The sequence below is a fragment of the Nicotiana sylvestris genome, chromosome 1, assembly GCF_000393655.2.
Source record: "Nicotiana sylvestris chromosome 1, ASM39365v2, whole genome shotgun sequence".
NCBI lineage: Eukaryota > Viridiplantae > Streptophyta > Magnoliopsida > Solanales > Solanaceae > Nicotiana > Nicotiana sylvestris.
Window position 1 is genome coordinate 117,071,402 of NC_091057.1, and position 12,120 is coordinate 117,083,521.

General features: G+C 34.6%; 1 protein-coding gene across 1 annotated transcript; it reads right to left on the reverse strand.

The window, feature by feature from the left end:
* Positions 1 to 527: 527 nt before the first annotated feature.
* On the reverse strand, positions 528 to 5,801 carry LOC104242173 (uncharacterized). The gene is made up of 5 exons (XM_009797200.2): positions 5,510 to 5,801; positions 4,281 to 4,390; positions 3,820 to 4,188; positions 1,467 to 2,130; positions 528 to 1,103 (listed from the first exon to the last, which is right to left on the reverse strand). The coding sequence occupies exons 1-5, from the start codon at positions 5,724 to 5,726 to the stop codon at positions 1,024 to 1,026; spliced, it is 1,440 nt and encodes a 479-aa protein (XP_009795502.1). The 5' UTR covers positions 5,727 to 5,801; the 3' UTR covers positions 528 to 1,023.
* Positions 5,802 to 12,120: the final 6,319 nt, after the last annotated feature.

Sequence of the window (12,120 nt, forward strand, 5' to 3'; positions counted from 1 at the left end):
GACAAGAGGAGAAGCAAAAAATATGCGGTCCCTTGAAACATATGTAGAAGATATGAGAAGAAGAGCGAGTGAAAGCAATGGTTATGAGAACACAAATTTAACTCCATAGCTTTTAGAAGCAATGGTTGTAAGAACACAGATTTTGAATTTGCTAGTGCTTTCAAAATATGTACAACATGGGCTAGGTCGGATAAAACTTAAAAACAAAGGTCATTTTTTGTTATAGTGTGAAGTCAGGTGTATTTTCTTGTAATTCTTGTTGTTTCAAATGTAAGTAAAACGTGTGGAAGAGGATCCATTTTCCTTCCGAGGTACTTTGCAAGTTCGGATGCCTTAATTGAGTCCATGAAATTTGGTTCACATTATGAACTAGATTATTTGGAAGGAGCCCTCATTTTAAATGCTTAATTGACCATATAACGTTCAGAGTGTCAGTTTCTGAACTAAGCCAAAGCCAACAGAGAGTGCCACCGTAGATTTCTCGGTAATCCCAGAAAAAGAACGATACCAATCAGTAGTTTGGAACATTAGACAGAAAGAGCCAAAAGGCTGCTATTTTTATCTGATTGAAGTTCAGCACATCAAAAGCAGCTAATTACAGATTAAAGTAAGAATATACATCACGTATAGTGAGGTTATATAATGCGTAGTTACATGTTTTGCAGCTTGTTCAAGAAGAACCAACACATCTTACGACTGGTATCTCCTTGAAAACCTGCAGATGAGCATGTATCTGAAACTGTTGTTTTCCCGAGTAATCATTCCCTTCGGGAAGAAACATCTTTTAATGTCTTCATGTGAAGTAATTGTGTCAATTAGAGGCCTGCCACCATTTGGCTTTGACCTGTGATTTCTTCTGTTCATATAGGGTATAACATGGCTTCTCATGGTAACCACAAACTAATCGGCAAAAGATGCTAAAATCCTAGTCAAATAAAGCTGTTTGTTGCTAAGTATACTTCTCTCTTTTCCTTTAAAGATGAGAATTTCTTGTAGAAAGAGAACATGACATTGTCACCATGTTCAATTAAGGATATGAAGTACTGTTAATCCGAATAACCAGAATAAGCAAAGCTCCTTATAAGAAAAGTCAGGTGCAAAAGCTGTGCAAGAAAAAAGGCGTCAATAGGATACTTGAAACCAAAACAAACAGCTAATGAGGGGCACAAATATACAACAGATTCCTACAATACTATATCACAAGCTCCACACGGACATGGTCATAACATAGTTGCCATGAAAGAGCTTCCTCCTTTTTCACTTTATTTCTCGCTATCTCTAAAGCAGAATCTGCTATAGCTAAAGAGATTTCATTCGAGACATCTTAAAGTCACCAATTCCCTAACGGTTCTTAGACATTCAAACAAATGATAGATGCTACTGCTAGGTAAAAGCAAGTCAAAATGACAACAATGAATCATTGTGATTGCATGAATATAAAGATCAAGTAAAGAGGAGAAACTTACATGATGATGAAGATGAGATTGAGGAAGACATTAGTGGACGAGATATGTCATCTCTTACATTCCTCATGTTACCAGAGCCATATGATTCAGCAGATAAAGGAGAAGGACCAGGAGACAGCTTCAACCCGGGACTTAATTTAGGAGGATAACTGGGAGCATATGGTGATGGGCTTGCTACAATTCTGGAACTACTTGAACGTGGACTAGTATTTGTCACAGGAGAAGGTGGATCAGCCATGGGAGATGGAGAACCGCTAGGCTCTTTTCCACGAGTTGAGCTACAATGAAGCTTATCATGTGATCGTAGGAACCTATGACAGTTGGGCAAGGGAGCTGGAGATGAAGAAACAGCTGGTGATGGGGAAGGTGATGGCCACAAAGGTTCATTTGGAGAAGGAGCTGGAGTTGGAGCAGGAGGAAGGGTTGGTGGGGCAGCGTCACCAGTACGGTTTAGAAAGGAAGATAAACGTACTTGCTTCACTTTACCAAAAATAGAGTGATCAAGGCCAAGATTAGTTGCAGGAACAGATCCCATAATTATTTGAGCCAATTGTTGTAACCTCTGAGCCGGTATTCTCCCAGAGTCTGAATATAGTGAAGCTTCGACAATAACTGGGGGATCTTTAGTGGAGCCAATTTTATTTGTTACCTGTAAAAATACATGCTGACAGAAAATAAAAGAAAAACAAGTCAGATATGACAATCAAATTCAGAAATGTACTATGGTAAACAGCATGAACGAAAAGAAGCAAGTAACATCTGCACCCACTTTTATATTTTCGAGACAAGGAAAAATGAAAAATAGGATGGGGAAAAGCAGCAAAATTGACGTTCCTAGCACAAAAACATATCAACTTGCCCATAGGGTACAGGGTGGCAGATAGTTGATATAGCTTGTTCCAAATATTTGGAAAGGAATGACCGAGGCTGGGATACCAGCATGACTAACTAAATTTGTTTCAATGTTATCAGGGGACTCCCAAAATAATCCGCGCAAATGTTGCAGAAATTATATAACTACATCTCATGCAGTTTTATCTACGACCAAATGTCTATAAAATATTAAGAAAGTATATTTTCATCGCGTTTACCTCTTTTCTATATCATTTTCAGTAATATTGAACAACTTATGACAGCCTCAGCAAAGGAAAAACATTTCTAGAAACTCCTGACAACAGATCTATTGTACACATGACACAAATTTCTGACAGGGACTCCCAAAATAATCCGCGCAAATGTTGCAGAAATTATATAACTACATCTCATGCAGTTTTATCTACGACCAAATGTCTATAAAATATTAAGAAAGTATATTTTCATCGCGTTTACCTCTTTTCTATATCATTTTCAGTAATATTGAACAACTTATGACAGCCTCAGCAAAGGAAAAACATTTCTAGAAACTCCTGACAACAGATCTATTGTACACATGACACAAATTTCTGACAGGGAAATCTTATTAAAACCGGATACACCAAGATCTCTGACATATATCCAGCATAGTTTTATTTTTTTGACAAACATTGATCTCTTTATTCACCATTTAAGAAAGAAGCTTCAGACACACGTGTTGTGTATCATTATGTTCCTTTTAGCATCAAGTAGGAATTGCAATTCAGATACCACCCAATGAATAGCTAAAAGAAAAAGAAATAAGGAATATGACTTCTTTCTTCTGTAGTGATTCATCTATGCTTGTGTAGCGTATTTATAATGTGAAGAGGAGAATCGTCAAAAAGAAACGACAAAATAAAGGAGTATACGTCGAAATAGAATATCTTCTCTACTATTAAAACATCTGTGGATAACACACAGCAGAAGAAAAATACACAGTTTGTAAGCAAAAAAGTAAAGAAAACTCATTCTAAAAGATAAGGAAAAAACTATTAAAATGAAAATCCTTGAAAGGAAATAAAAAAATCAAGAGCAAGCATGTGCACCATGGACCAAATGAAAAATCATGAAATAACACTGCATATGTCTTTTCATGTGTTTGTTTCCCATAAAAATGAACCATAGAACATTTTGAGAATGAGACAAAAAAGCATCACAGAACTAATCTGTTGAGTTAACAAGTTAACATAACAGTAATGCAACGACCAAGTGTTAAGGTGATTCCTACGCCATGAAAAAGGACTAAGCTAGACCTAAGAGAGGAAGTATTAGGTAGACAAAGCATGGTCAAACTGCTCGGCATAAATGTTTTGCATTCTTGCCTTAGTTCCAAAAAGAGTCCTGTCTAAAGTATGCCCAAGTCTTAGCTTTCAGAAGCCTCCAACATCTAAGCCCTTACAGCTCATCCAGAAACATCAACTCGAAAAGAAAAAGAGATTTCATATAAATTATGATATACCTCATCCGTCCTGAGACGCAAGTAAAAATTCAGTTGTTCCTTCAGCTCAATAAAATTTTCCCTTATTTCATCGGTAGAATTATGGAGAGTAAAATTGAAGAGGATATCGGGTAGGTTCAAAATGGATAAGCGTTCGAGTATCATAGTGATTCCACCAGGACATTTCAAGACCTCAAATGAACACAGCCGTCCAAAAATCGAGGAAGTTAGTGTCAAATTGGTATCTCGAAGATATAGATCTAATAAAGCAGACTTCAATAGACTTAAGGACACTGGAGAAATAGAAGAATCAACTGGATCCGGAAGAAAGCCAAATATTATGTCAGTCTGGTTAGCCACACCTGCTCCATGCACGGATAGGACTGCAACCTGAAAATTCCCATTGTCAAGCTGGCTTGCACTCTACCGAAACAAGACAGCATATATAAACAATGGTTTTAATTTTGAGGAAGGTTGCAAACCTTTATGCCAGGGATAGCAATCTCTTCCAAAATATCATACTCCAGTCTTGCAATGTGGGGAACAATATCTGAAACTGGCTTCTCCAATCTGAAGTATGCTTGAGTAGTGGCTGAAAACAAAGGAACACAGCAACACTAAGAACTGATGATGGGTTAAAATACCAAAGGCGATGAATAAATGAATGGGAAATCAGTCTCCGCAGCTACCAAGATCTGAAAGGTCACCAATTCTTAGAGATTATCCACATCAATCAGTCACATAACACGTAAAATTTAAATAGGACACTATCATTCATCTGGTAAACTAATAGGAAAATACTGAGGCTATAATCAACACAGATACCAGCAAGGTCAAGAGCATTTCCACTTTCAACTAGAATTCCACCAGCCAACGGAAGCACAAAGGTAATCCAGTGTCTATTGACTGTTTGCGGTCCAAACTTTTGCAGAAAGGAATAAAATTGTGAAGCAGACCTTACAGCACCACTCCCCGGCTATTATCAGAACAATCACGAGTAGCCCCCAGAAAACAAAAAGAAAGATTAACTTTTACTTCTGTGCTGCCAAAAGAAAGAAATTAGGACTTCCATTTATAAAAGCAAGATAAGATAGGGATCCATCTATCTTGATCAGTATTTTCTCTCCTTTACCCTTTTTCATTGAAGGCAACCCGTCATAAAGCATCACCAAAATCCTAAGCAGCTAAGGAGAAAGTTCTTCGTTAGATTTTTACTAGCAGAAGAATGTCGTCAAGCAAAATAATGTGCTTTTCTCATATTTTTTGGTGAGTGTGAACAGTTCAAATATTTTGAACAAATATTGAGAGGAAGCGAACAGTATTCTGAATGTGGTGAGATGTGAACAACTTATACATTTGAGCCTGTCCGGCTCAAGAGCAAGAAGCGAAGAGATTAATGCATACAAGTACATATCTAACAAAATTAAAACTCTGTGAAGCAGCAAACCGTAAATACAACAATCCTGATAAACAAAAACAACAGAGCCTACATACATGTATAAATAAGCCAAATAAAACCAAAAACATCCTGCTACTCAAACGGTACAAGGAGATACAACAATCAGTCAATCGATCAGTCAACTACAGCTTAATATTCATCTAAAAACCCCAAGTGCGTTAACCTAATTCATCCATAAACCCTAATTGCACAGCAAACTAAAAAGAATTCTGCAATATTATGATGAAACCCTAAAAGTACAAGGAAACTCACAGGCAAGTTTGATTGCCTCTTTGGCGTCGAATCCAGATGGCTTAGAACGATGTGGAATGATCCAGAATAAGGCAGAGAGAAAAAGGGCAATACTCAGTACCAAAACGACGATACACTTGAAACTGAAGATTCTAGAAAGACCCATCCGACAGAAGAAGGTTCTAGAACCATCGATGTTCTGCTGCAAAGGCAGTCTCTGTCCTTGCAATTTCCCCATGTCCAGAGCATCTGTCTCTTTCTCTTTTCTCCCTCCCTCCCTTCCCTATGTAAGAATTTCACTACTCTATACTTTCTTTCTCTCTCTAAGAATTCACAACTGGGTCTACTCAAACCCAAGTATGGGTATGCCTTTCTTTTCACAAATTACAATGAATGCCATTACACTTCACTCCCACTAAGCTAAAGTGAATATTTATTTTATTTAATTGGATTAGAAAATGAGTGATTGGGCAAAGCAAGCGTTGGGTAGAAGCAAAGGTGAAAGAGAAAGGAAGTAACAGAAAAAAGAAAAATATTAGCACACTGCGATTAAATAGGGTGCCCTCAATTTTTTTTACAAAAAAGTTAAGACTACGCAAATTGGAGTTAGAAAATAGGTACTACGTAATACATATTATTTATTTATTTATTTATTTATTTAAAACTTTAAATTTCTACACCAAACAATAACAAAAATATCAGTATAATAATATAGGCAGGGTGAGTATATATGAAGACTTTTACCCTTAGCTTGAGAAGATAGAGAGGTTGTTTCTGACAGACTTTCGGCTCAAGAGAAGACAGGAAAAAAAACAGTAACAACAAGGAGTGATAACAACAAATAACCGAAGCGAAGAAAAAAAAACATGAAGTAATAGAAATATAAGAATCAAAAAATTTGAGATAATAAGATTGCGGGAGCGAAAGAGGCAACATATAGTAATTAAGAATTAGAAAATACAAGAATAATACTAATACTACTGGTTTGAAAAGAAATACACGTGACTATCTACTAATCTTTCTACCCTAATTTTTGACATTCATATCCTCTTATTAGGTCATGTCCTTGGTAAGCTGGAGTTGCGTCATGTCCTGCCTAGTCACATCTCCCCAATACTTCTTTGGCTTACATCTACCTCTAACCGGACCCACTACGGTCAATCTCTCATACCTTCTTATTGAATATCTGTGTCTCTCCTTTTCACATACCCGAACCATCTTAGCCTCACTTTTCGCATCTTGTCATCTATGTTGCCCACTATCACCTTGTCCCGGATATCTTCATTCTTAATCTTATCTCTCATGGTATGTTCAGTGCCCACACATCCATTTCAACATATTCACTTTTGCTGCTTTTATTTTGCTGAATAATTTCTTGAATAGTCAACACTCCGCCTGTTAAATTTTTTACACCAAATTCAATTTTATCAAAATGACAAATAATGTGAATGCGAGACAATATTGTCTTATGAGCCCGCGTTATACTATTTCTCTTAAGCAAATTAAAGAATATGAGGTTCACGTGAATTAGTTTAGTGAATTTTGTTATCACTATATAATTACTAGTATATGTACCAAATAACTTTATTTATCAAACCTTAAATAAACAGAATCTGAATTGTTTATTCCTTCACATTTTCATGATGCTAGTATTCTTCTTTCCTTTATTATTATTATTATTTTTCGACGTTTCACTTTATCTTTTTGCATGTGCGCTTTTTATGATTATTTATTGATTTTCACTTCTTGAGAGTTACTCAACATGTTGTGGCTGGGATTGAATTTTATTAATTGATTATTGACATGCAAAAAGGTTTGGCCATTTACATGCATACACTTGGAATTTGATGATTATTTCATGTGTGATTGTAACTAATTTCATGATGATATATTTTAGTGTAATGAAATTCAAATATAGGTATATTGAGTATTAACAATCAAATTCTGATAGGACGATCATTATCGCTTTGGTGACAATATATTTGATAACTTTATGAGGTTAAAGTTTGAAAACGTTAATTATCTCTTACACTTCACGAAGCTCACATGTATTGCCTCTACGACGTGCGCATATGGCATTATTTTTTTTCAAAAAAAAAAACAAACTTCAACTTTCGAGTCACTCACTATAGAAAATAAAATAAAATAAAATAAAATTGTATTTGGTATAATATTATACGTGTATAATGCAATTTTAGTTCTGAAACTACCTAATATATGTTCTTTTATCGCAAATGTTATAACTTATAACAAACTATATGCTACAAATTTCAGTTTTGCTAACTCTAACAATGGGAACAAAGTCCACCAACTGAATTAGTTACTTTGATATCTCGTACACGGTAAAGACACCAAAATCTCCAGGGGGAGACCCAAATTTGAGGTTCAAAATGCAAAAGAAAAATGAGTTTAAGTTATTCATATTCATAGTGTAAAGATCTTAGACGATTAGTTTAATTTAACTTATTAGTTACTACCGGCATCAAGTTTCTACAACCTAAACGGTTTAAAAAGAAAGTCACATAGCTATTAAAATGGCTAATTGGGCTGTTAGGTCTAGAGTCTAGTTGCGTGACTCTTTCTATATATTTTACAAAAGTCGTTAACTAACAAAAATGTAAGTAATAACGTTAAGAGTCGTGGTCTTAATAGTAGTATATTATTTGAAATACTATTTGTATTAATTTCTTACATCAATAATGCAATATTTGGTTGATATATTTTTAGTTCTCCCATTAATAGTCCCTTTATTAAATGACAACATTTGGTTCATTGGGTTGCAAATGGGAACTAGCTAAGTTAGTTTTCGTGATTCCTAAGCACTTGAAATTCTGTTAAATGTTTAGGTAATTTTTTTTCATATTAAGAGCCTATTTGGATTAACTGATGGTAAATAACTAATAAGGTTAAAGTGCTGAAAAACATTTTTAAGTACTGAAACTGATTTTTTAAATAAGCATTTACGTGTTTGGATAGACGTGTTGAAACTGATAATAAGCAGTTGATGTGTTTGGTAGAAAAGTACTGAAAAGTTGTTCTTTTGTTAAAATGACTAAAATATCCTTAAAAGCTTTAGAAAAGATAATAAATTAAAAAGTTTCTCTGTAAAGAAAATGACGAACAACGAATATTGAATGAAAAAAAAGTTAGAAAATTTATTTTGGGAAAAATATTTTGTGAATTAAAAAATACTATTAAGGATAAACTAGTAAAACCCTTGGTCAAACTGAAGGTGCTTATAAGCTTAAAAGCAATAAGTTGAGGGAGACCAACTTATGATTTATAAGCTTAGCCAAACACCCTCTAAATGATTTAACCAAAATGTAGAAAAATTAAGTTAGATTAGATAGGTATCGCATTCCACTCGAGGTCCAAAGGATATCTAACAGCTTCATTTAGGATTAAATAAATGAACTTCCTCATCTAAAATTTCAAGTTGATAGACTTATAGGAGTCATTTTAATTAAATGGTTCATTTTATTTTCTTATAAAACTAAAGCATGCCTTTGATGGAAAATTCTAAACATCTAGAATAAATGTTAGCTAGCCACACTAAAATAAATAAGAAGTATATGTATTACCAAATCATGGCACATATTTTAATCCCTTTTGTTATTCCAAACTTAATGGAGTACATTATTTTTCAGAAAAAAGTGGTGTGGCACCTCTTTCTCTTTCACACACGTCGTCGGTGTACAAAATTATTCTTAGTTTTTATTAAGCGAGTCAAGTGTACAAATTTCGGATGGTCAATTGGTTACGCTTCGTCAGTATTGTTCCTTCGAAATTAGAGGATTTAATAATTAAAAATGTTGTTTAGAACTCTAATACTTTTTCCTTAAAATGGTTTTGGACCTATGCTTTTAAAAAAAATTTGTACACTAATTAAAAAAATCCATGGACTGGTTTGGTTAGGCGATATTAATTAACAAGGTTTGTTTGGTCACCTAAAGAGCAAGGTACCATCTGATATCTCCAAATTAAATAAGATACGCTGTTAATATATACTAAAAATTTTGGACAAGGTTGAAGTCACGTACTAGGTTAGTTCCAACTTCCAAATAAATATCTCAATAAGAAAATAATTAAACTGCCCATTACATGACTAAGTTATATAATGTAATTTATCTATGTTATAGACTTATAGTTACTGTGTAGCAATACAAACATGTATAATTAATGTCAATAATTATTAATAATCAAAATAATCTTACAAGTCCATATATCTTTAATTCGAAGATTAAGAGTCCATCCTTACTAGCACGAGATCTTATTATTGGATTACTAATCTCATATTCCTTTTAATTCGATCTGATTATGATGTATTACATGCCTTCCTAATCCTCCCACCCACTGTAGAGTAAATTAATTTACCTAAAAATATTTTAGGTACAGTGTGAAGATTGAAACTTTGATTATTAATATTACACGGCGCCGAAGGACAATAGAACTAGAAGAGATATACCACAACAATAACAACAACCCAATGTAATCCCACTTAGTGATAGGGGTGGGCATAAATTCGAAAAACCGAATTCCGAACCGAACCAAATTAATTTGGTATTTCGGTTTCGATTTTTTCGGTATTTCGGTCTAATTCGGTACTGGATTTTCGGTATTTCGGTTCGATTTTCGGTATTATAATTTTACAATTTCGGTAAACCGAAATACCAAAAATTTGGTGAACCTATATAATATATATGACTATATCTAAGCCCAATTACCTATTTAATAGCCCATAGTCCCATACCGTCCCAGCGTTCCACCCAGGCCCAGCTCCCCCAACTCCCAAGCCCAATCCCAACCAATTACCCAAGTCAGCTAATACCCAAGAGGCCAAGACCCAAGTCGAGAATCAAATTAGGCATTCTCATCAAAGTAGGGCATTAGCCATTATGGCTTACCGCTTAGGATATCATCGAGAAGAAGAAGACGAGAATCGACTGCGAGTCTAGGATATCAGTCTGCGAGTCTAGACGAGAATCGACTGCTTAGGATATCAGTCTACGAGTTACAACTTACGACCAATCGACAGTCGAGCTCGAGTCTCATCTCATCTTCACCAGTTAACTTCACTACTTTTGTAAGTTTTGTAAGTCTCATCTCATCTCATTCTCATCCCAGTACTCGACTACTCTCTGAGGTTTTTTCTGAGTTTTTATATTTTTAAGTTTTGAACTTTTTGAGTTCAGAGTTCAAACGCATAAATTTTTTAATTTCTGATTTTCTGCATCAAACTAATTTAGGGTTATAGGCGGCGATTTCCAGCTCGATTCGATTCCTCACTCTTCACAAATTCCGGGCAAACGAAGTGTCGAAGACGCTGCTGTCCTGTTCCAGTGTTCCGAGCTCGATTTAATTTCAATTTCAAAGGTATGTTTCATTTTCTTTTGGTTGTACTGCTGATTGAATGAACTGCTGTTCCGAGCTTTTCCCTTTAGTAGGAAAATATCATCTGTATCACGTTCATGTTGTTTAATTCATTTGCTTGTATAATAACAGTTGTGAGTACACGACTATGTGTTAGGCTTACTATATGATTACTTTGTTTAGGTATAATTTTTAGAACTTTCCTTGCATTTTTCTTGTGATAGATACTTTAGGATGATGACAGTTGAGTGAATTCACTGTTAGTCTTCTTTGTTGTGACATTCTTATGGTTGCTGGTTTGGAAAGATTTAAATAATTGTGGACTTGTCACTTGAGTAGTAATGACCATGATTTTTTATTTATTTATAGATGGCTAGAAAAGGATATTGTTAATGGCTTCTTTAGCCTTTTTAGCTTTTGCTTAGCTGCAGTTACATTAGACTGCTGCTGCATCGGTTGGAAAGATATTGTTAATTCTTTATAGCAGAAACATGGTAGTTTAAGCTACTTATAGCTAGTTTGAACTTTGAAATAACTAAAATCTAAAAATGCACTCTCATATTTACATTCTCTCAGCATTACTGATAGCAAGGTAGTTAATTTGTTGATTGTTAATTTATGTTTATATTTGTTTAATTTTGTATAGATGGAAGATACAAGTAAAGTAAGTGATGTTGGTTCTAGTGAAAGTTTACCTATTATGGTAGATAGTAACACCAACACCATTGATACTCAAGATTCCAAGAAAAGGAAAGCAATGCAACCTAAGTCTGACGTTTGGAACCATTTTGATAAATTTGAGGTTAATGGGGTTGGGAAAGCACGATGTCGATATTGTAAACAAGCTTATGCTGCTAATTCATCTAAGAATGGAACAACAGGATTGAAGAACCAATTGCTTAGATGCAAAGAATACCCACTTAAAATTGCAGAAGATAATAGTCAAATAAAGATAAATTTTCAATCTTGCCAAAATGATGAAGGATCAATTTGGAAATTCGATCAAAAAGTGGTGAGGAGGGCCTTAATTGAGATGATAGTTACTGATGAACTACCATTTAGCTTTGTAGAAAATGAAGGCTTTATGAAGTTTATGAGAAAAACTCAACCACTATTTCGTCTTCTTTCTCGTAGAACAATAACAAGGAATTGTTATGAAGTTTACGGTGAATTGAGGCAAAATCTAAGAAGTTCTTTTAGAGAAGTACAACCAAAAATTTGCCTAACAATAGACACTTGGACTTTATTACAAAGAATAAATT

Coding starts and splice junctions, on each gene's coding strand:
- LOC104242173 (XM_009797200.2), bottom strand. CDS start 5,726: ATGGGGAAATTGCAAGGACAGAGACTGCCTTTGCAGCAGAACATCGAT. Junction 2,131..3,819: donor TGCGTCTCAGGACGGATGAG/GTATATCATAAT, acceptor ATTTTCTGTCAG/CATGTATTTTTACAGGTAAC. Junction 1,104..1,466: donor AATCTCATCTTCATCATCAT/GTAAGTTTCTCC, acceptor TTTCTTGCACAG/CTTTTGCACCTGACTTTTCT.